Consider the following 27,914-nt stretch of genomic DNA (forward strand, 5'->3'; position numbering starts at 1 on the left):
TTCAACAGGAACTGGTGGTATCCAGAGACCACCAATCTCTTGCTTTGCAGGGCATTATTGTCCCCCTGGAACTATGTTCCCCACCCAGTACAAGTGTCCTGTGGGGACATGGAGTGGTCAGAGCGGATTGGAAGCTGAAAGTGAGTGCCAGCAATGCCCACAGGGCTGGTACTGTTTGGCTGGATCTGGAGCTCCGTCAGGCCGATGCAATTCTGGACACTACTGTCCTGAAGGTACACATGAGTGTGACATACGTGACAATATAGGTAGTATCTACATAGTAATTATTAAATGTGTTTACTGCTATTGTTAAAAAATTTAACACACAACATAGAAAAGTGATAAAATGTTTTGCTTTGCAAACTTTTCAACACAGCTTTCTATGTGAAATTGATTCGATACAATATGATTTCTTTTTAAGAAAGTCATTCTTGTCGATATAACTATTTTGATGTTGCATCACCAGGGACTGCATATGGCACCCAGTATCCTTGCCCTGCGGGTACATACAGCATTCAAATGGGCAACAGATACAGAGAAGACTGCCTGATTTGTCCCAAAGGCTCATTCTGTCAAAAGGGCACCTCTAAACCTTCAGCCTGCCCACCGTAAGCAGTCAATGTGTGCTGAATAGATGTGAGAATGATGATAAAGAAGAAGAGGATATGGAAACAATCTGCTATATGTAATATAATGGATGATTAAGCTGGTGTATTAAGTATGATTTAGTGTATCCTTTCTGTTTTGTCTTTCTCCAGCTCCACATTTCGCCATCTGAAAGGAGGTCGGAGGCTGGAGGACTGCTCTGCTTGCCCTGCCGGTTATTTTTGTCCCCACTCAGCCACTGTCAACCCCAGAGTGTGTGGAGCTGGCAGCTATTCTGTAAGGCCCCATCTATACCACAGTGTCCACTGTGACTGGTCAACTGTGAGAACCAGTAGAAATCAGAGCCGATGTATTAGTCTTGTCCTTCCATAAGCCAGTCTGTCTGATTGTCTTATTTTTAGATTAGCATTTTCCACCCACAGTGATCGTCTTACATTACTCACCATGTATGTACATCTGTATATGTCAGCAAGAGGAGTAGTTTAAGTCAAATTTTATCATAGTTCATCTTTTGCTTTCATTATTGAGGAAATATCAGTGTGTTATACCAGCATCTTGCAAGTTCGATCCTCCTTTCCCTTGTGTTTTCAGTCTGTTTTTTGCTCTGTACCTCCCCCATACTGGTTGATATCTTTAACTTCGACTCTCATAATCTTCCTTCACATTCTTGTGTGTAGGACGAGGGCTCTGTGGAGTGTTCTCCATGCCTGCCGGGCCACTACTGCAGTAATGAGACCACTAGTGAGGAAGCCATGTTAAGCGTCATGGTGTGTCCCCCAGGCTTTCTCTGCTCTCAGGGTTTGGCCCGAGACCCTCAGCGCTCAGCCACCCTCTGTCCTCGAGGCTTCTACTGCCCTGGAGGAGGCATTGTGAGTCACAACAATACTTACAGGATACGAATATATCTATCTAAAATAGATATGGTCTGTTCTTTAAATGTGTGAAGCACTTGTGGTTCAATAAACTTCCGGCAAATGTGTTTTCCCTCATAGGATCCCAACCCCATTCCTTGCCCCAATGGTACCTACAGTGACTCTCCTGGTCTGCGTGATGCCAGCGAGTGTGTCCAGTGTCCGGAGGGGAAGTACTGTTACTCCCAGCAGCCTCAGGAGCAGCCTATTATCAGGCCTGTAAGATGCCAAAATAATAATATATACAGTATTAAAGATGAACAAATTTAGTAAAGTGTTATTCTGTGTAGATGTGGTCTTTTTTATTTTAGGTGAAGATTGCACTGACACAATTATTATGTATACTGCAATATTTCAGACAGCTGTGTGTCCTCATGGGCACTATTGCCCGGAGGGGACTGGCTACCCCCACACCTACCCCTGTCAGGCTGGCCAATATAGGAACAACACACTTGGTCACAGTGGAGAGACATGTGTTTTATGTCCACCCAGGCATTACTGCGACAGAATGGGAACTCACATGCCCTTAGTCTGCCCTCAGGTAGGAATACCCACCATTTTGAGAAAGTTCTTTGTTGCATTTATGAGACGGTGTAACTTGCCTGTATGTGTGTGTATGTGAAACCCCTTTCTCTCTGTCTGTCACAATATTAATAGGGCTTTTACTGTCCGGAGGGCACTTCTACTCCTGAACCTTGTCCTGAGGGAACCTACAGCTCACGTTCGGTTCTCAGTGATGGGTCTGAGTGCTCCCCTTGTGGTGGAGGCCAGTATTGCAACAGAGTGGGACTCTCAGAGTCTTCTGGAAGCTGCAAAGAACGCTTCTACTGTAGAGAGGGAGCAAAGTCTGCAGTATGAAAATTACATTTTAATCCTTTATTAAATAGTCTTTAATGTTTTATTCTTGTCTTTGTCTGAACTAATGTCACTCATGTCACATAAAGCCAGTTTACACTTTCAGTGTGGTGATAAAATTGTTATGAAACATTCCGTTATGAATAACATTAAATTATTGGGAATGGGTCTTTAAGGAATGAAATTAATTCACGACAGTACATTTTGGCTTTACTTTACATGTATGTATTGTGACCATGTCCAGACTCCTGCGGATGGACCGACAGGAGGTTTGTGTCCAGCAGGAAGTTACTGTCCTCTAGCTTCGTCCTCTCCCTTACCCTGTCCAGCCGGCACCTTCAGCAACAGCACTGGCCTCAGCAGACCTGAGGAGTGTGTGAGCTGTCCACCAGGGTAATACCACTCATACTCACTTACTGTTCGTCCTCATAATATGATTATTCAGATATCAGTGCATTTATTTAGGAGGACCATGTTAAATAGAAACCCCTATTCTTTGTGTCAATATTTTTCTCTTCCTGTCAGTTTCTATTGTTTAGGTTCCAACAACACCTCACCTTCGGGTCCTTGTTTTCCTGGTTTCTACTGTACCGGTGGCTCAGCTTCGCCTATTCAGAACGAAGCAGAGGAGGGTTTTTATACCCTGGAGGGGGCAGCCAGGCCACAACCCTGTCCTCTTGGGACTTTTCAGCCAGTAGGAAATAATCCATACAGAATTCTAAGTGCTGTCCTACTGAAAATGTACTGTTAAAATTAGATAATGTGATAAAGCCATAATCAAGGTTATGCCCTTGTCAATAAATCCTCCACAGCGTCAAGGTGCACAGTCATGTGTGGAGTGTCAGGGAGGCAGACTGTGTAACCAGACAGGCTTGTCCAAGCCACCACTGTGTCCCACAGGGCACTACTGTCCTCCGGGGTCCTCTGTTGCTCGACCCTGTCCTCCAGTCAGTATCTCTGTGTTAGTACGTCTGCAGTGTGGCGTGTGTGACTGTGGCTGTGTCTATTTAGCTGCTTATCCAGTCTCCTTCTCATCTCTGTCTTCTTAGAACATCACGTTTGCTGTCAGCTTCATGAATTGGATTTACCCTCATTCAAATTCATATAATTGATATTGTAAAATTATACTATCTTATTATCCAGGGCTCTTATTCTGACCAGCCTGGTGGCGACGCTGTGCAGTACTGTCGGCCATGTGAGGCTGGTTGGTTCTGCAGCCGAGCCGGTCTCTCTGACCCTCAGGGTCTCTGTGACCCAGGACACTACTGCACCTCTGGAGCCTCCACTGCCTCTCCAGTAAGATATATAATGAGTAACAACTTGGGTAGCTTATCCAAGAAAGAATGGATGTTTTAGTAAATAGTGTGAAATTGAAAAAGAAATATAACTACATATGCTTTTTAGGAAGCGGTTTTAAACACTCTCAAAGTGTGAGTTGTTTTTGGGACATTATAGCAATAAGTATAAGTAATAGAATGAGATAATTAGAGGAATTTAATTGACTAATATGTTTTGATGTCATATCAGTTTTAATAACATTCTTTTTGGTTCACTCCATAGATATGTTTCATATGCAGTAGTGTAGCATGAAACCAGGCTCGAATGCCTTTCATATATTTACCATATTTATCTTTGAATTATATACAACGATAGTGAAATGTTTGACATTTTGTCTGCTATGTTCTTGTTGTACAGTATATTAGCAAGAGGGAAGGAGCACCGACAGGGAAAAACGCAGTGAAATATAATAAGTTGAACCTGTGTAGTTGATTTGATGGCAGCTTTTCATTTCCCACACACTTTGACTGCTTAAGTGTTTTCTGACATTTGATATGAATATAAATCTAGAGGCGTGTTTGGTTAAAGTTTGCATCAGGAAAATAAATGTTTTTCAGCAATGTTTTTTGGATAAGCTACTGATAGTGTGTGGGAAATGAATGACAGCTACCAACTCAAACTGCCCACAGCTTTAACTTTGAAAGTTTTAACTATAACTGAAAGCCAAAATGATCAAACTTTGTCATATTCTGGTGATTACTCCAACATTCCCGCAGGTTGCCGTGGCCGCTGGAGCTGTATGTTCTGCAGGTTACGTCTGTCCACGAGGGACCAAGTACCCCCAGCAGCACCCCTGCCCTGTAGGAACCTGGAGCAGCACTGTGGGAGCCCAAAACCTGTCCTCCTGCTGGCCCTGCCCTCCAGGATTCTACTGCAACAGTACTGGACTCAGCCAGCCCTCAGGAATCTGTAATGCCGGTATGGGAATTCATTATCTGATAAAATACAATGGAGAAAAAGCAATTTAATTTTCAGATTCCAAACTTTTAAACGGAATAACATTTCAGATTTGAACATTTGAGAGGAAATGTTTTTATATATTTCTCCACTGACCATTCCAAACTTTTATTTTTTCTTGCTTTATGTCTACAAATTATTTTTTATCTCTTGATTTATAGGTCATTACTGTTCAGGAGGCGCCGTGTCTTCAGTGCCCTCAGACGGTGTGACAGGGGACATTTGTCCAGTTGGACACTTCTGTCCCATGGGCTCAACTTTTCCTGTACTCTGCCCTGATGGGACATACTCAAACACTACAGGTATGGAAAATGAATTTCATGGAACTGCATCACATATCAAGTATCACAATTTGACATGTAAAATGCAGGTATTACTTCACTACTTCTTCTTTTTATGGTTGAAGGGTCCGACGAGTGTGATGACTGCCTCTCAGGGACTTACTGTCTGTCAGGAGAAGGTGTTCAGCCCTGTCCAGCAGGACACTACTGTCTTGGTGGCGGTGTTGAGGGTATCCTTCCCTGCCCTCCTGGCACATACAGCCCTCAGTTTGGCCTCAGCCAAGTGGAGCAGTGCCTCATTTGTCCAGCAGGTGAGAGTATTGCCACATGGTTGTCTTCACTGCTCTGCAAGACACTGGAAAGTCTTTCATTGAATGTTTGGTGGGTTGTCCTTCATTTGCTCGATGTGTTGGAACTAATTGATATAAATAAAAGGCAATAATAAAATGTTTTATCACATAGAATTAACTAGAAAAGGAACATTATTTTATGATGTGATGGTATTAGCGATTAATGCTTTAGATTTCCATGCCTTATTGCCAGCTGTGACAATAACACTGGTATTGATTTCACCTTGTGTGTAAGTCATCATGACAAAATGTGGTCAAGGTGACACCTACTGTAGCAGGAACTACCACAGAGGCAGTTTTGAGTACTTTGCCAGATGTTTATATATGTCGGTGGACAGATTTCTTCATTGTGATAGCGATGCAACCATGTACAACGTAGATGTGGCGTAGCAGATGGTGTGATCCCATCGAAAGATGTTATTTAGTTGTTACTGCAGTGGCGTTTTCAATTCTTCATGCTGTGCAAACAGGGTTCTACTGTGAGGACTGGGGTCTGTTTGAACCTACTGGACCCTGCCAAGCTGGTTACTATTGCATAGCAGGTAAACTGACATATGATACTAGCACAATTGTGACAATGGCAATATTATCATTTATCATTGCAACCTAACCTAAAGGTCTGCTACTGTACAAAAAGGGCCAATGTGCTGATTAACTGAGTTTAACAACTTAACTTAAATGTGTTACTACTCAAGGTGTGAACTTTCAGAACCCAGATGGTAACTTCAGCACAGGAGTGGGAGGAGCCTGTCCAAAGGGGATGTACTGTCCTGAGGGCACCAGTCTCCCACTTCCCTGTCCACCAGGAACCTACTCTAACAGGTTGGTGGACCGCTCTTGTAAACAATTAATCCTTTTGTTTTGCTAAGTAACTGTATATGTTTTGTGTACATGTGTTAACACATGTATGGTTGCAGTCTTCATTTGACAGACTCCTTTGGCTGTAGTCCATGTCCTGTGGGTCAGTTCTGTGGCACTGCAGGTCTCACTCGTCCATCTGGACTGTGTCAGGCAGGATTCTACTGTCCAGGGGGAGACACAACAGCTACAGGTAGAAGGCAAAATATTTAGTTTTTATTTTATTCATGAGAAGTTAATTTCATTTTTGCTTGTTGGATAATGGCAAAATGACTTACTCCGTAACTCATCTTTTCTGCAGGATAAACCTAGTTCAACCACCTTAAAATATCAACACAATGATTTCTCTGTTAATTAGTGATGACTAATAATAAATTAAGTTCATACATGACATGAAATTGTGGCGAGTAGAGCTATAATGTGTGGAGAGGGACACATCTTATGAATAAGTATCAGATAGAAGAGAAACAGATGCTGATAAATGCAGGAAATCTGAATATGTGAGGGTGTTTTGTTGAACAAATGATTACTAAATGAATCAGGGTTTATCACATGATTCCTCACATTAAGAGCTTAGCAGTCATAATCTCAGTAATTCACCACTTCTAATTGTTTTTTTTTCCTCTCCAGGCTCAGAAGGAGGTATTTGCCCACCAGCTCATTACTGCCCTGAGGGTAGTGCAAGCTCAGTGCCCTGCCCAGCTGGGGCCTACACCAACCTCACAGGCCAGTCAGTGTGTTCCCGCTGCCCTGCTGGCTACTACTGTCCAGAAAAGACTGGCAACTTCACCAAGTTCCCCTGCCCCCCTGGCTTCTACTGCCCAGATGGTAGACTCACCCAAAATAAATAAATAAAAAATTAGTCACAGTTGCATTTCTTCATGAAATTATCGACAGTAGTAACACTATCTAGGAGCGTCTTGTTTTGGATTTGTTCTGCTTTGATTTAACTCAGCTTTCACAATACAAGTAAAAAATGTACCGTAATTCAAACACTGACATGGCATGTTGCACTTGCCAAATCAAATTGTATTATGTGCATAGGTTCAAGGCATGCCACCCAGTTCCCCTGTCCTCGTGGATACTACAACCCAGAGCCCATGACTCAGAGTCTGGACAGCTGCCTGCCTTGTCCTCCGGGACACTACTGTGAGAAGGAAAGGCTGACCAAAGTGTCTGGGAAATGCAAGGCTGGTCAGTAATGTCTTTGTTTATTTCTTCACAATCACATCCCCACAGCCTGGTTTCTCAGTGTCAGGACTTCTCTGTGACAGCCTTTTTGTCGGCAAGCCAGTCTAAAGCAGTCTGGAAGGCTTGCGGGTAGGGAACAAATAATGCATGTTAAGATGGAAACTTAACACCAGCGACATCAGTTATTATTTTACTTCTCCTCTCTTTACAGTTTTATTCTAGTATTTCAGCAACAGCAGCAGCTTTTAGATGATTCCCTGTATTATTCATGTACAAACCATCCAGTCTGGCTCTATATGACAACCACCTAATGCACTCAAGTCTCAGGCAGATATTTGAAGTGTGGCTACCTGGTTTATTCTCATCAGTGACTCATCTCTTTCACCTTGGTCTGTATTGCTGTCTTTCTGCTCTGTGGAGTGTCTTTTTCACCTTGTGCTGAGAAAGTGAAGCCTACACTGATTCTGTTTTGTGTTGGTAACAGGAGTGTTTGTATACCACAGAGACAGACAGCAGTCAAAACATCAGTCCATCGTCTTCACTTTCTCACACTCTGTCATTTGCTGCATTTGATCCTCTCAGGTTGGTTCTGTGTGTCAGCAGCTTGGAACTCCCAGCCTTTCGATCTGGACAATTACACAAATGCCAACTGTCTTTGTCCAGCTACATCCACAGGGGGACGCTGCCAAGTGGGCTTTTACTGCCCCTTAGGTAGCTCAGAGCCCATTCCTTGTCCACCTGGAACCTTCTGTAACATCTCAGGTATTTTTCTGGACACTGAACCTGCTCATGCACACTATCCACAAGTCCACATTCATTACATACATGGTCTATGGCAGTGGTTCTCCATGTCGGGCCTCAAGAGTGTACTGGTTTTCATTCCGACCAAATAGATCTAATATCTAATATCACAAATGGGTTAGATAGATTTAGTATGTCCCAATACATAGTATGTCAAAAGCAGTATGCCAAAAATACCAGGATGTTCTGCATCTAGTTGCATTTTGCAGTATGCAAGCCAGCGTGCTTTTCTGGCTATTCTGACCCACAATCCTTTGCGCAGCAGATATATGAGCAAGAGGGTCAATGGTCAAGGTGCCATGTTATGAGGAGATAGTATGTCCATACTGCCTGCTAACGTACACACTTTGTAAGGGCAGCTGCAGTATGTACTAAAAGTAAAAAGAAAAAATATGCAATTTACACACAGTGTACATTTGCGAGACAGAGGTCCAAAGCCAGACACAAATCAAAGACATTGCTGTTCATGGTCAGCACATTTGACAGTGTTTGACATTAACTGATCTATCATTATAAACCATACAGAGATTTATAATAAAACAAATGGTACAGTGTATATGAAGAGTAGATAAGAGTGTACTGGTTTTTCTTTCGACCAAATAGAGGGCAATTTGATTCTAGGCCTTTAGGGAGCACATTGTTCCGCAGTAGGGAATGTCAGTGTTGAGGCATATTATACATACAATTTTTTGGTTTATAAAAAAGGCATAACAAATGTACTTATGTTACTCAAAAGGTTTGTTTCTGCCGATGGGCCCCTGCTTCCCTGGGTATTACTGTGTAGGAGGAGCCACTGAGGCTAGGCCAACAGATGGAGAGACAGGCAGCATCTGTCCACCTGGGGCATACTGTGGTAAGCCCTGCTTTACAGCATTGGAACGGTTTTATTACTAACTTGCCAAAAAAGTTTTCTAGCCTATTAATAAAGAAAATTAAAGTGAAGTACTTGGTGAAATGGACAGCACATTGGGTCTACAGATACCTGGCATAATGCTTAACTTTAATATTAATATTTGAGTTGATAGGGAAAAAAAATAGTTCATCCCTAATATCACCACTATCCATTAACTGTTAGTGTCTGCCACTCAGAATTTAAAAGAGCAAAAAGTCTGTTTGTGAGAATCTCCATATTCCTACATACTGTAGGGAGAACATACTTTATTCAAAAGGCAGTTCTTTGGAATTGATTGGAGTTGTTTTTATAGCAAGAGAGCCCCAGCCTTTAACATTGCACCCCATAGTCCAAAGACATGCAAATTAGGAGGACTAGAGACTCTAAAGTAGCTGTAGCTATGACTCAGGTGGACTAGACACCCTAAATTACTCATGGGTATGAGTCATCTTCTGTCTGTTTTTGTTAGCCTCCTGATAAACTGTTGACCTGTGTGGGGTATCTCCACACTTTCTACCCAATGCATCGTGGTATAAACTTTCAGCCCAGAATAGGTATTGACATGAATGATTGGCTTAATGAAAGTCTACTCAAACTATTTCTCTCTTCAGTTGAGGGCTCAGGAGTGCCAGAACTGTGTCCAGCTGGTACTTTTTCCTCAGTGCCAGCTCTAACCAGTGAGGCTGGCTGTCAACCCTGTACTGGAGGTTTCTACTGCAAAGAAGCAGGTCTCAGGGCTCCGACTGGACCCTGCAGCAAAGGTCAGTCCATGCACTGATTCATTGGTATTATGTTGCCGGTTGGATAAATATATGTGTGTTTTGATACATTCTTTGCATCGCTCCAAGCTTCTTTCCATCCTTGCACACTTAACAGTATTGAGTCTCTTGTCATCTTGATAGGCTTTTGGTGCCCACCAGGTCAGACTGTGGCTACAGCTCTACCATGTCCTCCAGGCCACTTCTGCTCACAGGGAAGTGCAGCTCCCGTGCCCTGCCCATCAGGAACCTACCAGGACAGAGAGAAACAGGCAGCCTGTGCTGTCTGTGAGGCAGGTAGGAAACCTTTATTGTCTTTTCTTCTTAACAAAAGCATATATTTACTTTCTTTTAAAAAAACTGTTTGACCTTGTGCCATTTTTTGCTGAACAGGCTGTTATGAAAACCGCCCTCAAGCACTCCAGCAAGTGTTTTATTTATTGAAGTTGATGGCTTGTTCCAATGCATCTGTTCCATTTATTATACAGCACTTTGCTGTATAGTTTGTTGTAAAGGACTATTTAAAAAAAAAAAATAGCAAAAAGTGTTTGATATTCCATTATCATGTTTTTCCCATACTGCCATTGCTATTTTAAAAATACGCATTTCTCTTCTTTCAAGGGTACTACTGTGATTTGAGACTAGCCAATGTCTCTTTTCTGAGGCCTTGCCCTAAAGGACACTACTGCCCTGCAGGTACAGCCCTGCCCAACCCTTGCCCCATAGGCTCCTTCAACCCGAGACAGCGCACACACAGGATCGCAGACTGCATGCCATGTCCTGCTGGACAGTACTGTCCTTCTGTGGGACTGTCAGAGTCGGCAGGTGAGAGAGAGAGAGTTCTCTTCTCTTCTTTCTTCTTCCACTTTAAGAAAATTAGTTTTTACAATTTTCAGCAATAGTAGGTACCACTATTTATATGATAATGGTACACACTTTTTTAATGACCATGTCTGATCAGCAAATGGATATTCAAAATATGGATTCATACATTCCTATGCTGAACTTTAATTGAGACATTTAAGTGTATTTCCATCAAGCTTCCGCAGTCTTCTTATGTTATACATTATGTGTTGTTGGATAAGCTATTTGAGGGGTTTATGTAATGTTCAGAATGAGGTTACCCTGTATCTGTTTTAAATAATTGAATGGGCGGTTTGCCCAAATTGAAAATATACATTTCCTAATTTAACTCAAGTGCAGATAGCTTTGAATGTACTGTATTTGCCTATGTTTTGAGGTATGTCTATCTATTACATTTCAATACGATAATGTGTTGTGTTGTGATATTCTTTTCCCTATAGGATCATGCAATGCTGGTTATTGGTGCAGAGAGGGAGCATCCTCTCCCAGCCCACTGGATGGATTTTCAGGTTCCCTGTGTCTGCCTGGTCAATACTGCCCCACAGGTTACTGACTGACTCCCTTAATAAGCAATCAGCCAGCATCTGCTTCATTGCTGGCATACTGTTGATGCCTGAAATGTATCAAGTTGCAGGCGGTCCCCATTTTCAAAATAATAGTTCTTGTAATCCAACGCTGATGCAGCTTGTTTTATAGGCTAATGCAACCAAATTTATACTGTGTGAAGCTACCCATTATATCCAAGGGCTACAATGTTTTATTCATGCTAATTACCATTGGGTGGCCTACAGGAAGTACTGACAACATTTATCTTGTAACTTTGTAACAGCTTTCTTCAAATTATTTTGCACACTTGTTCTTTCTGACTTGGGGGCACTGACCCGTGCTTTAGGGTAAACTCAGCTTTTTCCTGAGTTGCTCAATGCTGCACGCAACAATGGGTGCTTGAGTGCCTCACTTATTTAGTTGCACTTAAATTCTTCAAACAGTGTGGTTTATGGAATATTGTATTGTCAAACCCAATACCTGCATTGTTCTTGTCATCTTTTAATAGTCTTTTTTTTCTGCATACTTCTCTGTTTATTTGAGTTGAAGTTTGAGTTGAGTTGCATCATCTTAACAGGCACCACAGCACCCGTGGCCTGCCCTGAAGGAAGCTGGTCCAACACTTCAGGTCTGCGTAGACAGGAGGACTGCAAACCCTGTATGGGGGGATTTTACTGCAACTCTGCCGGCCTCACCAAACCTAGTGGATCCTGCAGTGGGGGGTACACCAGTTTGTAAAGTAAACGTTCTTGTGCCCTTGTTATTGTTTATAACTTGTGAAGGTTGTGATAAAGTGTTTTTTTTAATCGGTATGCAGATATTACTGTGTAGAAGGAGCCATTACATCCACCCCTACTGATGGAGTTACTGGGGGACCTTGTCCTGAGGGTTACTACTGCCCAGTGGGAACTGTTCAACCTGTGCCCTGTGATCCAGGGACATATGTTGCTGTCACACATGCTACTCAGTGTGAGCCCTGTGTGCCCGGCTGGTACTGTGTGTCTGGCTCTCTTTACTTGTGTCCTACAGGTGTGTAGTTTGTATGCCTTTAAAACCCTTAAAACATTTTTTTTCAGTTGTTCAGTTGTATGCTATTTAAATTAAGTTATCAATTATCAAGCAAAATATTTGGTCAAAAAACTGTAAAAAAAGATCAGTAAAAAGGCTGATGCATTTAGCTAATGATTTTACTTAATTTATTGTAGCCCCCTAACCCATCATGTTAATGTATTTCCTTTTGTTTGCTCTGTGGCCTACAGGATTTTACTGCCCCGAAAGAACTGGATTTGACTTGAGAGGCTGTCCAGAGGGAACTTACGGTCCTGACCCTGGCTACTGGTCTGTCTCTCAGTGCAGGCAGTGTGACTCCGGCCATTACTGCTCTTCCAGAAATGGCACAGCTGTCACTGGACCATGTCAGGAAGGATATTACTGCTCACATGGAAACACCTCTCCGCAACCTTGGTCACAGGCTGCAGGTAAACAAACATCTTTACCAGACATGTAATGCATGTTCACACAAATACAGTACAGTGTAGTCTGATAATACCACATTTTTCTTACTATTTTGTAAGAAACCATAATTGTCAGCCTTGTAATTACTCGAGGCAGTCGTTCTCCATCAGTGTTCCTATTTTGAGACCGTTGACAAATGGCAGCTTTGTTCTCTGTGTCCCTCACCAGAAAAGGGAGGAACATGTCCTGCTGGTCATTACTGCCCCCAGGCCACCGTCCATCCTCTGCCCTGTCCACGTGGAACATTCTCTAATCTCACCAAATTAGTCTCCCAGGTCACTTTGACTCAATATTGCACTCTCATGTCTCCTTGACAATGATTGAGAGTCTTTCTCCTCACAGGATAGCATTTTGCTTAAAATTGTTACATTCTTTTGATGATTTTTTTTGTTTTGTAAATTGTGAAGAAGGATGAATCAAATATTCAACAAAAACATATTTTCTCTGCATAATTTAAGATGTTTCACAATTTATAAGACATGATAATCACAATCATAATCATTACACATTGTAATCATATGAATATGAATACAGACAATCGTGGCAAATGTTAATTTAGATAGAAGCAATAGCCAGTGGAATAACTTGCTCTGCCCTGTTTGTCTTGATTGACAGACAAAGACTTGATGAAAAGCAACATTATGAAATAAAATGCTCATTCAGAAAATGGTATTGGGAAATACAGGCTTATTTCAAAATGAAAACAACAAAACATAATGAGCTGAGTTTATAAAAAACATTAGAATAATGTATTTATTTATTTATAATTAATTGATGTACTGTCCTGTCCTATTTGCTTCATTTCTTATCTGTATTTTATTATTTACTATTACTGTCGGATGTTTATGACACTGTACTTTGAAAACAAGTTTTTTGTCCAAAGTCCTGCTTCAGAACACCAGACCTATACGGTGTATACTGTAACTTACAATGTTTTCTTTGTCTTTCATTGTGACATCAAATTAATATTGCAATGAGGCACTCTCTCTTTTTAATTTTCTCACAGCCTCTCTCTCTCTCTTTCTCTCTCCCTCTTCCTCCCTCTCTCTTTGTCTCTCTCTTTTCCCTTGTCAGGAGGATTGCCAGCCATGTCTCCCCGGCTACTATTGCAATGCTGCGGGTCTCTCAGTGCCTTCAGGAAAATGCTGGGAGGGTTTCTTCTGTCTGGAGGGGGCAGATCGCCCTGACCCTCCTTTGAGTGATAGGCAGGGAGGACCATGCCCAAAAGGTATTTAGAATCCTCTAAATGAAGACATCTGTCTAGATTTTAAATTAAAAGAAATTGAGAAAAATGTGCATGAAGAGAATCAATAGAAAGAAACAACAACAAAAAAACATGAGGATAATGTAACCAGATTGCTGTTGTTTGGACAGGAAATGGCAGCAAAAACTATACTTTGCATGGCATTGTATGGAATACAAAAGAAAATGTTGAATCGTGAAGCCCACAATTATGTTGAACATTTGCATAAGCCCAGAGCCAGCTTAGTGAACAGGTAAACAAAACCGTCTTTCAAGTTAATAGGTTTAAACATGAAGAAGCTGCTTTATTGACACTGGAAATCAAACCCTGTCCCCGGTGAATTTAGTGTTTTTGTGTGTGTGTGTGTCTGGATGTGCTTCTCTTTCATGACTCTTGCCTTCACACAACCAGGTTATTACTGTTCTGTGGGCTCTGCGGCTCCTCAGCACTGCCCCTTGGGAACCATCAGTACAGAAGACGGTAGAGCCAGCTGCAGTGCCTGTCCCCAGGGGTAAACTTTCTTATCAGCCACACACAGTCACTCTGCATATAGACAACTGCACATATAAACATGCTGGATTATGAAAGAACTGTATCCACACATACAGTACATGTTTTTTGATTTTCACATGCATCAATTATTTCCCCCCTCGCTTTGCATACATATATATTTGCACAGGCACAAGTATATTGATGCCTCATCGCCACAATCAGCAGCCAAGAACAAAGTTATTCCATTCTTGTTTTGTCTGTATAGTTTTTATTGTCCTGGCAGCCGTAATGGCTCTCTGTCGAGGACTTATGAGTGTCCAGTAGGTCATTACTGCCCGTCCAGAACCTGGTCCAAACACCAGTACCCGTGTCCAGCTGGATCCATCAACCCCCACACTCGGATGGCACAACCCCAGGACTGCTTGCCCTGCCCTCCAGGTCACACACCATTTAATGCTAATGATTATAAGTTTCCTTGAGGTTAAGTAGTTGACTTAGAGTTTAGGACGATCTTGTCGGTAAATGGTAAATAAACACTCTATTAACAAAAAAAGTATACTTAAAAAAACAGCTATGAAAAAAGCTGTAACCAAATGCATCAAAATAATGAAACTTATTACAGTATGAAGTGCCTGTTCTACATTTTGTAGTAATTCAGATTAATTTTCCATTCCATTTAATATCTTTTTTCCCCCGTTCAAACCAGGCTACTTCTGTTTGTCCCCTGGGAAGAGTGTTGCATCAGGCCAGTGTGATGCAGGGTACTACTGTCTCTCTGGGGCCTGGTCACCCACACCAGAGGATGAAGGGACGACAGGTGACAGATGTCCGGAAGGTCATTACTGTCCCCAGGGCTCCTCAGCACCATTGCCCTGTCCCATAGGACATTACAGCAACAAAACCAGAAACAGTTTTCTCTCCGACTGTCTGCCTTGTCCTCCAGGTTGGAGCAAATTTATTTAGCATATTCTAGTGTTTAATTATGTGTCTTTTGTATGCCAGAAGATAAAGCTTCCATTACATAACTTGATTGATGAAGGGATAAACCATTTACACGATGTGTGTGGCTGCTTAACAGTGTTCCTTTGGGTTTTTTTGCAGGTTTCATGTGTGTCACCAGAGGGCTCTCTTTCCCTTCTCATGTCTGTCCAGCTGGCTCTTACTGTCCAGGCAGAGAAAACAGCAGCCAGCAGGCCTCTACTCCTTGCCCAGCTGGAAACATGTGTCCACCTGGATCTGATAGACCGGTACCCTGCTTGCCAGGGACCTTCCAGGATTTACACGGTCAGGTGAGGAAGATGCGGATGAACAATCTGCTAATATTCAGATCTACTGTCCCAAAGGCAAGGTGCACTTACTATATAGCTATACTGGATCGAAAAACATGTTTTATTCTAAAATTGAATAAAAAAATGTTGCTATTGACTAATTGTATATGGCCTATAAAAAAATGGATTTTTAACGAATTGTGAGGCTTTGTTATTTGCACATTCTGGGGAATGTTCTGGGGCTCTCCTGAATGCATCTTCAACACCTGTGTGAACTGTACACAATTAATAGTTTAGCTATTATTGTCTCCAACATAAGCGTAGAAAGTGCTCATCTCTGTTGATATTTATGAACATCTGTAGTTGTAATTTTGTATTTAGAAAATGATGTGCATGATGTACCCCACTACAGGCAGAGTGTGTTAAATGTCCAGCCGGATTTTACTGTGCTGGCTCAGTGGATGCTGACACTGGGCATGTGTCTGGTACTTTCACTCCCACGCTGTGTCCTAAAGGACACTATTGCCCACAAGGTAGGATACAATAATGCAGCTGTTCTAACACATCTGTGACAAATGTACAACGCTATCAGACAATGTTATAAATATATATGGGACACGTACAAGTGAGGTTTCAGGCTCAGTAAGATTGATGAATAAACTAGAAATTAGTTTTTTTGCATGCAATAGATTGTTGAATATGGCTCGTTTTGTGTGTACTCCTGATTAAGTGGCTGTATCAGTAAATGGCTTTCTAATTATGCAAATGACCGTTATAGAGAATAATCAAGATAAGGACGGCTTTCACAAATTGTTCTGTGATGTTTAGCCCTGGACCATCTGTAGATGTTATACACTATTTATCTACAGGAACGCAGTCTGGTGTAGCATTCCCATGCCCAGCTGGTACCTTCAGCAGGCAGATGGGGTTGTCCAATCAGTCGGGCTGTGAGCTCTGCCCTCCAGGGAGATATTGCAGTTCCTCTGGACTCATTGCTCCCACTGGGGTCTGCTCTCCTGGGTAAACACAGGCAAACTCAACCTATACCTCACCATGTTCACATATATAAATACAGTATATGATATGAAAGATATAACATCCTGTTTCTGTTTAATTCTGTCGCCCTTGCGCCCATTAAACCTCCCCTAAGCACTGTCTCCCTCTGTCTTTCTCCTCTATCACTTCCCACGTCCCACATACCCCTCCCCATCATCTCTGTATTCATCATCTTGCTGCCCCTAGTTACCTCTGTATCCATGGTTCGGTTTCTGCCCAGCCAGAGGAGGGCCCAACAGGAGGCCGTTGCTCTGCAGGGTCCTATTGCCCCCAGGGTAACAGCTATATGGTTCCTTGCCCTGCAGGCACCTTCAGCTCCATAGACGGTGACCAATAACACTGAATAATTTACACAGAAACACTTTGGTGACATTTGAACATAATGGGCTGACTTAAAGGAGATTATAGGCACTGTTGTTGTGAATCTTTGTAATCAATGAAATAATTCCCTCCTTCCTTAATCAGAAAGAGTTACTGAAAACAGGTGAAGTGGAATTATTTCATCTGACCCTTATTCATGTAATTTTTGTATTATTCAGATCAACCATATGAGGTTTATTTTTGTTGTTCCAGGGGCAGTTTCTATAGAGGTATGCCAGTCCTGTTTGCCTGGCCATTATTGCTCTGAGGCTGGCCTGTCCTCCCCATCTGGGCCCTGCAACCCAGGCTTCTACTGCATAGAGGGATCCAGAACAGCCACACCTTGGGGTAACACCACAGGTAACAGGCTGATTCTTCTTGCCCTTTATAAAGTGTTAATAAATCCATGACAACATGGACAACTAGTTGTTATATCTGTCAGAAGGATCGTGCAATCGCTCACATGTGTGCATGCGTCCGTGAATGTGCCTCTGTGTCTGTACACGGCTAATCTCCCAATCTGCTGCATCAAACTGCTTAATATTTTGGGTGGCTACTGTTATGTCTGCATGCTCTCATGGATTGCTTTGATTCACACTTTCTCAAAACGCCTTTTATTGGCTCTTTTATACTGCCATTGACTTCCTGAAGACTCACTGCTGCTCGTCATAACACAGCTGAGGGCGCTTACTTTTGATGTTTTTGGATGCTGTGTTTGGCAAACTGCTAAAGGAATAACTAGTACACACACTGCTTAGTACATCGCCGCCACTCAGGCCAGACAGTTTGGTGAGTTCAATTCTGTTTTTGGTTCAATTGTATGATGTGTCTTAAACGACGACTTCAAGCCGAAGTGTGTTTTACAGCCCTTTGGTGTCTAGATGTGGGGGTTAGCTAATTGTGGGTTTTGTTTATTCATTCACACAATACAGCAGTGATTGTTACAGACACAGCTGGCAGAGATATGCTCTCTACTGAGTTCACCTTTCTAGTTTTAGAAATGGTATTTGTAATATAAAAACATTGACACAACCTTGAAAAAATACTCTGCTGTGCAGTTTTCTTTCAATGCACTTCTATTTTTTTAATTTAACATTTTCATGACCTGTGACTCCACAAGGCCGAAGAGGTCTCCGCAGAACATTTACCAGTCTCCACTGCGTCCCTGGGATTGCAGAAAATGTCTTTGGCCTTTTATTTAACTCATTAACCTAATGAGTAATGACATCCAATAAAGGTCTATTGTCTCAGTTACAGGAGATACCACATCGCCATCCCCACTTTCTGGCGATTCATCCCCAGGTCGGTTCAGTGGTGGTGTGTGTCCTGCAGGCCACTACTGTCATAAAGGGAGTGCAAAGCCAAGCCCCTGTCCTCCAGGTAGAAATCCAACATTTCCAGATAGAGCTCTGAAACAAGTGGAAATTATTTATTTTAACATGCATTGTGAATGTTACTAAAAAGAGGTATATTTAAATATCCTGTCAATTAGCCATGTCTCTGACCTCTTGGTTTTATTACACTGCCTCCAAAGGCAGTGCACAGTTCCATAAAGCCCCCAAACGTAAAATATAATGCCTTAATGTATACAGAACCTTAGAGGTGGTTGTAAAACCTAATGGGAGCCCAATAAAACTGTCATAATGGTCGATTAGCTACTTAACCAACCAAAAGTATTGAGCCATGGTGTGTAGACATGGCACTATTATACCATGCTATTTATTTTATATCTGCGTATGAGTGCGTTTGTCTGACAGAGAGAAAAAGAAAGGGAAAATTAAGTACAGTACTTACTTTAGTTACATTACAATTTATTTCCTCCACATAGGCACTTTCTTGGGGAGGTCTGCGGCTGAGTCTGAGGCTGACTGTGAAGCTTGTTACCCGGGTTCTTACTGCCCCTCCTGGGCTCAGAGCTCTGCCGACCTCCTCTGTCCCCCGGGGTGGTTCTGTCCACCAGGATCAGTGTCTGGACATCAGCCAGGTACAGTACACATCATCAGGGGTCAGGTCAGGTTACTTTACACTGTAAAAGGTAGTGCCTTTGTGCAACTTTACGTTTGAATGGTGTGAGGAATTTTAAGTTTTACAGCATTTCTAGTGCTGGATATTATATGTCACAGTGTGTTTACTTAGGAAGTGGAGTGTGGTCATTGAATGTATATTGAGTGTCTGTGAGGGGGGTTTGAGGAATGTCAGAAGGTGTAAATCTGCTTCTTCTCCTCTATGGCCTTCTTCCCCTCTGTTTGAGAAATTTCTGAACATTACAATGGTATATTCTCACTTAAAGGGGATGCACAAAGTACTATACACACAATTTGTTTGAAGTAAAGTGAATCAAAGTATCAACAAGTTCCATATGGCATTTGTCTTGTCACTACTTTTCATTTTTGTTGATGCAGTAAATTTGAAATATAACTTACAAGAAAGTTTTCTTTGACATATTTGATAATTTAGCAGTTTAACTACTGGAATGCAAGCCGATAAAAACCACCGTTGTAGCAGTGATTATAGCTGTAATACATTACTTTAAAGTATATTCCATGTAGTAACTGATTCTGTGGATGTGTAGCAGAACTCAACAATTACTTACAAATCCTACTCTAAATGTGCCATGGAGGTGATTTTAAACCACAAAAGTGCTTTCCTCCTCCTCCTCTCTTATTACATGCATACCTGGAGATTCTCTGAAACGCATCCTCGACCCCTTTTTTTGCCTTTCATTGAGAAAACGTTTTGCTAATTTGAGCATGAAGTGGTCCAGAACCTACAAAGAGTATCCAACTTGTTGATGTCAGAGTCAGGGCACCTGCTGCTGGGCCTGCTTTCTCTTCTTTTTGCCTACCACAGGAGTTTCATATAATATGAACACTGCTCAGAGTGGCTCTCTTCTTCATTGCCTTGTTTCCATGGTACCACATTGAGCTTGGTGAAATACAGCAGCCACGCTTTCTTCTGTAGATTTTTGCCACATACGTGTATTTAAAAGGATGTATCACATTAGTACAATATTCTATATTCTCCTGTTTTTATTGTAAACAAGGAGGGTCCAGATGACAGTTTGAACTTTTCTTTATCTGATTGTGTTGTAGGATGTCAGTGCCCGTCTGGCCATGCGTGCCCACTTGGTAGTGCTGAGCCGGCCATCTGTAACCTTGGGACTTTTCAATCTTCTTCTGGACAGTCCACTTGTAACACCTGCCCACCAGGTGATTAAAGAACTCACACGTGCACTCATATGTATAAACTGTACACAAAGAAACAAAGGGTGAACTGAAGTTTAAAATGACATGCACCACCTTGGCCAGGTTTCTACTGTACTGAGGGTTCATCCATGCCGTCGCCGTGTCCGATGGGCAGTGTCAGTCCATCAGCTGGCAGGACGTCCCTGACTGACTGCTCCCCCTGCCCCGCTGGCTACTTCTGTAACCGCAGTGCTCTGACAGAGCCGTCTGGACCCTGCAGCCCAGGTCTGACAGTCCAGCATCACCATGGGGAATGGTGTCAGAGAATAGAGCTATAAGAGTGTCTTTCCTCTCCTGCATATCTGCGATATATAAAGCCACCGTTTCCCTTGAATGTTGCAGTGTTGTCAGTAAGATGTCTAACTGGATTGTCTACCACAGGACATTTTTGTTCCCTGGGATCCACTGAGCCCTCCCCTGTCTCCAAACCTTATGGAGATGTTTGTCCCATAGGACACTTTTGTCCTCAGGGTAGTGGGTCACCCAAACCCTGTCCTGTTGGGAGCTTCCTCCCAGAGCCTGGAGCTACTGCACGCTCTCACTGCCACCGTTGCCCACCGGGGACATACTGCCTCAGTCCTGGAGGCTCACAGCCTACAGGTGGGGGGATTTTACCATGTTAAGTAGATAAGTCAAGGACAGTCCTTCTTATCATAGCTCAATGAGTATAAAGGGCCAATTGTGTAAAATCTATAAGATTTCATGATTCAGCTGTACACCACAACTAAGTACTGGTTCAGGTTCTAGACCCCTGAATCGCACATCAACAATAGCTAATCATTGCATGCTTGTTTCCTAATGCCTCCTTTTGTTAGGTCTCTGCTCTGCAGGTTTCTTCTGTTCTGGAGGTGCAGATAGCCCCACACCTCGAGCTTCTTTGTTCAGCTGTCTTTGTGAAATACTGGAGGTTTATACCACAAAGACAGACGCTGCCCTCTGGATTCACAATCTGCCCTGCTTTAATAACTCCAGTAATTCTGGTAAAATATGTGTTTCTTCAGTTTGCAATAACACAATAAATGCTTCCTTTGAAAGGGCAGTACATCAATTTCTTCAAACTATTCAACTAGAGAGCAAAGGCTGTGATAAATGTACCATAAAGCAACACCTTTCAGCTTGACCTTCCCCTCAAGTATTCTACAATTAATCATTGCCTTACAGTGTTACATTGTAAAGAGATGTTGTTCCCTTGACAGTCTAAGCTGTTAAATCAGCATTTAGAAAGCGAAAAGTGGCTCCTCTTTGGTTTCCTCTCTGCAAGACAAAGATATTAATTTCAACATCTTTCATGCTTTATCTGCAACGTTCTATTATAGGGAGAGACGCTAGCTGGATCGAAGTGGTAACGGCGCCACAGGCAGACTCTGTGACTCACTCACCGCCATGCCTCAAGAGTCCACATTATAGCTGCTCCACCTACAGAGGAGATATATGCCCTAAGGGTGGGTATATCCTGACAGTGAACGTGTGAGCTTGATTTGATACTTGTTTCATTCCCTCAGGCACACATGTTATTTTTCTTGCTCATAACATGACACGTGATTTATTTCATCTGATCTGTGCGGCATATTCCAGCTTTGATAGCACTTCATCTTGGTTTTATTTCAACATTCAAATGATGACTGAAATGTTAAATCCAGACAAGGTAGTTTGAAGAATGAATGTCTACTATTTTCTTTCATGGTTAGTTTTATTATGTATAAGTCAAAAATTACAGAAATGGCTTTATCAGTCACACCCCATCATGAAATTATCTTCATGATAGAGTAACTCTTGAAGGCAGCACAAGATAAATGCTGATCTAATCTTGATGGTTCACATTTCCTAAATGAAGACCTGGACTTCCCTCTTGTGGAGCTGCAGATGGTTGAGCGATGGTGTGCATAAAACAGTGGCTGTGAAATAATAACTGATGTCAGACCAGCAAGGAACAGATTTAAATTCTTTCTGGAAAGTATACTTACTTATGAGTTTGTGGGCTAATGGTAGAAGAAGCAGAAAAGAGTGTGGAAATGAAAAGTTCAAAGTTTGAGAATATACTCCATCTCATCGCAGTAATCCTCCTGATTGGACTTGCTGAAATTCATTTATTTCATTGACACTTTTTGTGGCTATTTTACAGGTTTCTATTGTCCTATGGGCTCTTCCTACCCTCAGCCCTGTGAAGCTGGCTCTTTCTGTAACCAGACTGGTCAAGATGCCCCTGCAGGGCATTGTGCTGCAGGATATCACTGCCCCAAAGGCTCATTAAACCCCCATGCCACCCCTTGCCCCACAGGACACTACTGCCCTGCTGGAACTCCTCTTCCTCTGTCCTGTCCTGTTGGAACCATAAAAAGTGAGATGTTGCTTTTATTGTAATAAAGCTGCAAGTGTTAGATTAATAGAGATCTATTAATCTCATAAATTTAAATGCTCTTTTATGCCTCTGCGCTGGCAACAACTGTAGCTAAAGGCTTTATGTTTTCGGGTTGTCAGTCGGTCTCTCCGTCTCATTCTCGAGAACGCGACATCTCAGGAACGCCTGGATGGAATTTCTTACCTGGAACTGTTCAGAATTTGGTGGTTCAAAGGTCAAGGTCTCCATGACTTTAGAAAACCCATTATTGTTCATAACTCAAGAATCCATCTGCTAATTATGACATTTTCACACAAGTGTCTAATAGGATAAAATGATGAAGTGAAGAGATTTTGGAAAGACATGAATTGGCAACTTGACTGGTACATCTGAGGGGCAGTAAATCTGGTGTGGTTATGAATTAGTGATGAATGAGTAATGAGACACAATATAATACCTAATCCTCCTTGTTATACACAATGTCAGTTTTTCCCGCTAATATCCTTACTTGAACCAATGTCTATCTTTGTAGTTCAGTGATGCAGAGGAATGTGAAAACTTCCATTGAAGCCTTTTTTTCTTTCCCTTGGGTGCCTATGAATAAATTCAATCACAAAGTGGTTTAATTGTGTAATTGTACTCCTGTCTCGCGGCAAACAACAAGAATCCTATTAAAATGTTCTGTAGCTCCTTTGTGTGGTTATGAATTAGAATCTGATGAGGGAATATGTATGTACTTTGCATTAAATTAACATCTATTTTAATGGTTATGTTAGTTTGTTTGCAAGTCAACAAACACTGTGTACACTGTGTTAGATAAAGCACCAACCAATTCAAGACTTGTAAAAGTATATCAATTTATGAATTCATTTCCAGTTGATATGGATATTGTGTGCTATCCATCAGGTACCCTTGGTGGGTTTACAATGGAGGCTTGCCAACAGTGTCCTCCAGGTCACTACTGCCACGAGAGAGGAATAGCTGAGCCAAGTGGCCAGTGTGCAGAAGGCTACCACTGTCCTGAGGGACAGAGCTCTGAAAGACCACAGCAACATGTCTGCTCAGTGGGACATTATTGTGAGAAGGTCAGCCATCCAGTATTAGTCTTTAAGCTATTTTCTGTCATCATTACTGAATATTGTATGGGATGTCTCTATACGAGTCTTCCTTCCATTCCTCAATTGATGTTTTCTTCCTGTTTTTCCTGTCTTCTTCCTGTGTTGAGTCTGTCTCCGTATCCACTGTTATTGTTGCACCATGGTTATGCCTGATGATGTATGTTATTATCCAGATATTAAGTCTAATAAAATCAATTAAATGGTTCCTCCAGGGAAGTGTCAGACAGACAGCCTGCCTTCCAGGCAGCTACCAGCTAAGACGAGGCCAGGGCAGCTGTGAGACATGCCCTACTGGTTTCTATTGTAGAGATCAAGGTAAAGCTGCTGAGTGGACAAATTGTTTAATGACTGGAAACATATACGTAATTGACAGATCAGAGAAAATATTTTTTCATTCTGTACCGTATCTATACCTCAGGAGTGACCCATCCACTTCCATGTGAGAGAGGATTTTATTGTCCCAGTGGATCAGCGAATCAACAACCCTGTCCAGCAGGAACTTATGGAAACATGTCAGGACTGGTGGAGGAATGGCAGTGCTCACTGTGTGACCCTGGGATGTACTGCAAAGGAACAGGTACAATGCATCCACTTCTCTGATTGGTTATGTATTTCTCATATATCTTGCTTTAGTGAAGTATTCCAGAAACAATTAGAGGTAAATTGCTGCTCTGTTATTGGGGCGATTAAAACCATGCTTGAATGATATTTGTTTAAAGGGAGGACTTTCCCCAGTGGGCCATGTGCTGCAGGGTTTGTTTGTGTTGGCGGAGCCTCTGAACCTTCACCAATAGATAATCTGACTGGATTCCCATGCCCTCCAGGCTTCTTCTGCTCTGTGGGGACTTCTGTACCAAAACCATGCTCAAAAGGAACATTCAGGTGCATATCCTGCAATATCTCTATACTTACTAATCTCCTTTATATCTCTAATTACATGAACCTTAATATTTATAAGACAGAATTTTAATTTTAATTCCAAACTACAGTAACACAGTACATATTGACTAAACATTGTTCTCTATGTGTCTAGTGGTGATATTTAAGATGTAATACAATACACAGACATTGATGACGATCCATGTTTAACCTATTGCTTTGCCAGTACAAAATATAAAAGTCTGATGAAACAGGAGAATAAGGTAGTAACATGGAATGCCTTCTGTGATGTAAGAATGAGCAATTATTATCCAAATGACATGAAATCACTTGATTACTTCTGTGGTTTATAGTTGGTATGCATCTTTTGACAGTAAGCAGAGCAGGCTTGTGGATGAGTCTCAGTGTCTTAGCTGCAGTCCTGGCTTCTACTGTTCAGAGGCCGGCCTCTCTGCAGTCTCTGGGCCCTGCCTGCCAGGTCACATATAACACTGAAAATTTGTGTTTGTGTGATACACAATCCTACTTGATATAAAAGCATAGCTTTTCAAACATTTTATTGAAGTGTTTCCTCCCAGGTTTCTACTGTCTAGAGGGATCCCAGACTGCTACCCCAATGTCAAGTGAATCTGGAAGTATTTGTCCACCAGGCCACTACTGTGCCGAGGGCAGCAGTGTACCCACACCCTGTCCAGCTGGCTTTTACCGAAATGAGACCGGAGGGAAAAGCAAAGATTACTGCAAGACATGCCCTCTTGGTAAACAATAAGTTATACTGTATGAATGTAACTCTGCAAACCTGACTTGTATTTGTACTGTATAAATGACTCACTGTTTCAATGTCTTTGCCAGGCTGGTTCCAGGATTTATCGGGCCAAACAGAGTGTAATCCCTGCCCTCCTGGGTTCCACTGCCAGTACCCAAGTACCAGCCCCACCAGGGGGAGCTCCACTGGAGTCTCCAGCCCTCTGCCCTGCCCAGCTGGCTACGTCTGTCCCAGGGAGAGTCCAGACAGGCAACCTCTTCCCTGCCCCAGAGGCACCTACAGCCCCAGCCACGGTCTCACCACCACAGGTAAAAACCCAGAACCTTTGTGAAAGAGGAGAACAAGTGCAATTATATTGATTTGACTGATTTGGAGAGTAGATAACATGTTAAGGCAGATGTTTTGTGGTGTAACTCTCAAGGGCTTCAGTTAAATCTGACTTTCCTTTAGACTAGAGAAAAAAAAAATTCAGACAGGGTAATTTGAACATTCCACAAAAAAATAAAACTGTTTCAAGACTCGCAAAACATTTTTTCTTTTCTTGAAATGATCTTTCTATGATCTAGTTTACTTCAACACATTGACAACTCTAACAGTGTGCAACCATGTCAGAGATATGATTGATGCACCTGGCTGGTAGCTGTTTTTTCTGTTTGGACTAAAGTCAAAGCTGTCAATCTGTGTTGACAGGTGAATGCCTAGTATGTCCAGCGGGTCAGTTTTGTGGGTCTGATGGTTTGGTTGAGCCTTCAGGGCCGTGTACTGCTGGGTTTCTTTGTCTGATGGGTGCCACAGTGCCGAACCCGACTGACAACAGAACTGGATCTCCCTGTCCACCTGGGAATTTCTGCCAACAGGGACTAAGAGCAGGTAGATCAAATGAAATACACCCAAAATGAATGTTTAGGTTTCCCATGTTTCATGCAATTCCTTTTGAGTTGATACATTTTAAAGATAATATCCTCCATTTGAGTGTGTTGTTTCCCCTTTTATGCTCCAGGGGAATGCTGGGCAGGGTTTTATTGCGACTGGGGCTCTAGCAGAGCAGATACGGCTCTGTGCCCAGCTGGTTTCTTCTGTCCCAAAGGAGCACTAGTCCCCATGCCTTGTCCTGCAGGAACATTTAGCTCTGAAACAGGCAGCACACATCAAGACAACTGCACCACCTGTACACCTGGGTACTACTGTCAAGGTAGGAAACATGGATTGTCGTAGAGATATCTTCTGCAAAAGCAAGAGCCTCTTTTCTACATTCAATATTCAACACCTTAGAGATAGTGATTGTAATTCATTTTTCCAGCAGTAGTCACAATAGATTAGCATGCAGTACAGCCACAGGACATTTTTTATAAGGGCAATGATCACACCTTGTCAAAAGGACAGAAATCATTGGCTAGTTAGGTGCAGAACATTTACAAGCCCATATGTTCACTTTTTAATTAAAGGCAACAAATTCACACCCATTCTGTGGGGATTGTCCAAAGTCATTCTGGGAAGCATGTGGTATAACTAATTAAATCAAATCCAAAACATCTTGAGGTAAAATAGGAAGAGTGTCAGAGTGTGCATTTCTTTAATTATGTAGCTGGATCTTTTCAAAGTCAAAGACGACAGACAATCCTAAGATGTGGAATCCTGTTCATTTAATTGGTCTCATTTGATATCATCTGTGTTTATTTATTATTCTTGTTGCGGCTTTGTTAAAGGTACTATGCAGCCTGCCCTGTGTCCCGTTGGATACTACTGTCCTCCAGGACTGACTCTAGGACGGGAGTTTCCTTGCCTTCCTGGCACTGTGCAGAACCGACTCGGAGCATCCAATCCTGATGCCTGCCTGCCCTGTCCTGCCGGTGTGGAAAGGATTAGTGTTTTGTTCTACATCATCATAACATAAACCTTAATTTAAAAAAATAAGACTTTTGCACAGTCAAGTCACTTTGTTTGAAATCTTTATGGCAATTACTTTATTCTGCTTGGTGTTTCCTGCAGGAATGTTCTGCTCTCAACCTGGTCTGTCACAGGTAACAGGACTCTGTGAGGCAGGATACTACTGTCCTGCTGGATCAACCAGCCCTAACTCTACGGAGTATCAGGTGTTGTTCTTGTTCTCTGTTGTTCTGCAACCTGGTGATGTTGGTTAGGTCCTTGTTCTCAAATAAAGATTCCTAATGATATCGGTGACCCCATAACCTTTCATCTAATAATTCTTTAAAGAAAGTAGGATCTGATTAGAAGATTGCCTGTGCACATTAATGATCCCTGTTCTCCATGTTTTACTCATTTTATACCCGTTATTTCTTTTCTAACGGCACCATTAGCAAGAAATGTCAAAAAATGACCACATTTACATTTAATTGGCGATGGTTATTGATGGTGCCGATGATGAATCGCTTTTCCTTTAGCACTACCATCAAGCCTGAATTCCC

General features: G+C 42.1%; 1 protein-coding gene and 1 long non-coding RNA gene across 2 annotated transcripts; both read left to right on the forward strand.

The window, feature by feature from the left end:
• The first annotated feature begins 12,150 nt into the window (after positions 1–12,150).
• On the forward strand, positions 12,151–13,039 carry LOC137872581 (uncharacterized). The gene is made up of 3 exons (XR_011102883.1): positions 12,151–12,237; positions 12,468–12,686; positions 12,892–13,039. It is a non-coding gene; the product is annotated as an uncharacterized lncRNA (long non-coding RNA).
• An 11,613-nt stretch (positions 13,040–24,652) lies between these two features.
• LOC137891250 (scavenger receptor class F member 1-like) lies at positions 24,653–27,629 on the forward strand. The gene is made up of 7 exons (XM_068735811.1): positions 24,653–24,725; positions 25,301–25,480; positions 25,575–25,796; positions 26,179–26,358; positions 26,489–26,680; positions 27,195–27,338; positions 27,478–27,629. Exons 2-7 carry the CDS (start codon positions 25,339–25,341, stop codon positions 27,627–27,629), a joined length of 1,032 nt encoding a protein of 343 aa, XP_068591912.1. The 5' UTR covers positions 24,653–24,725; positions 25,301–25,338.
• The last annotated feature ends 285 nt before the right edge of the window (positions 27,630–27,914 follow it).

The sequence above is a fragment of the Cebidichthys violaceus genome, unplaced genomic scaffold (genome assembly GCF_023349555.1).
Source record: "Cebidichthys violaceus isolate CVI_PGR_0920_01 unplaced genomic scaffold, fCebVio1.0.p SCAF_1, whole genome shotgun sequence".
Lineage (NCBI taxonomy): Eukaryota > Metazoa > Chordata > Actinopteri > Perciformes > Stichaeidae > Cebidichthys > Cebidichthys violaceus.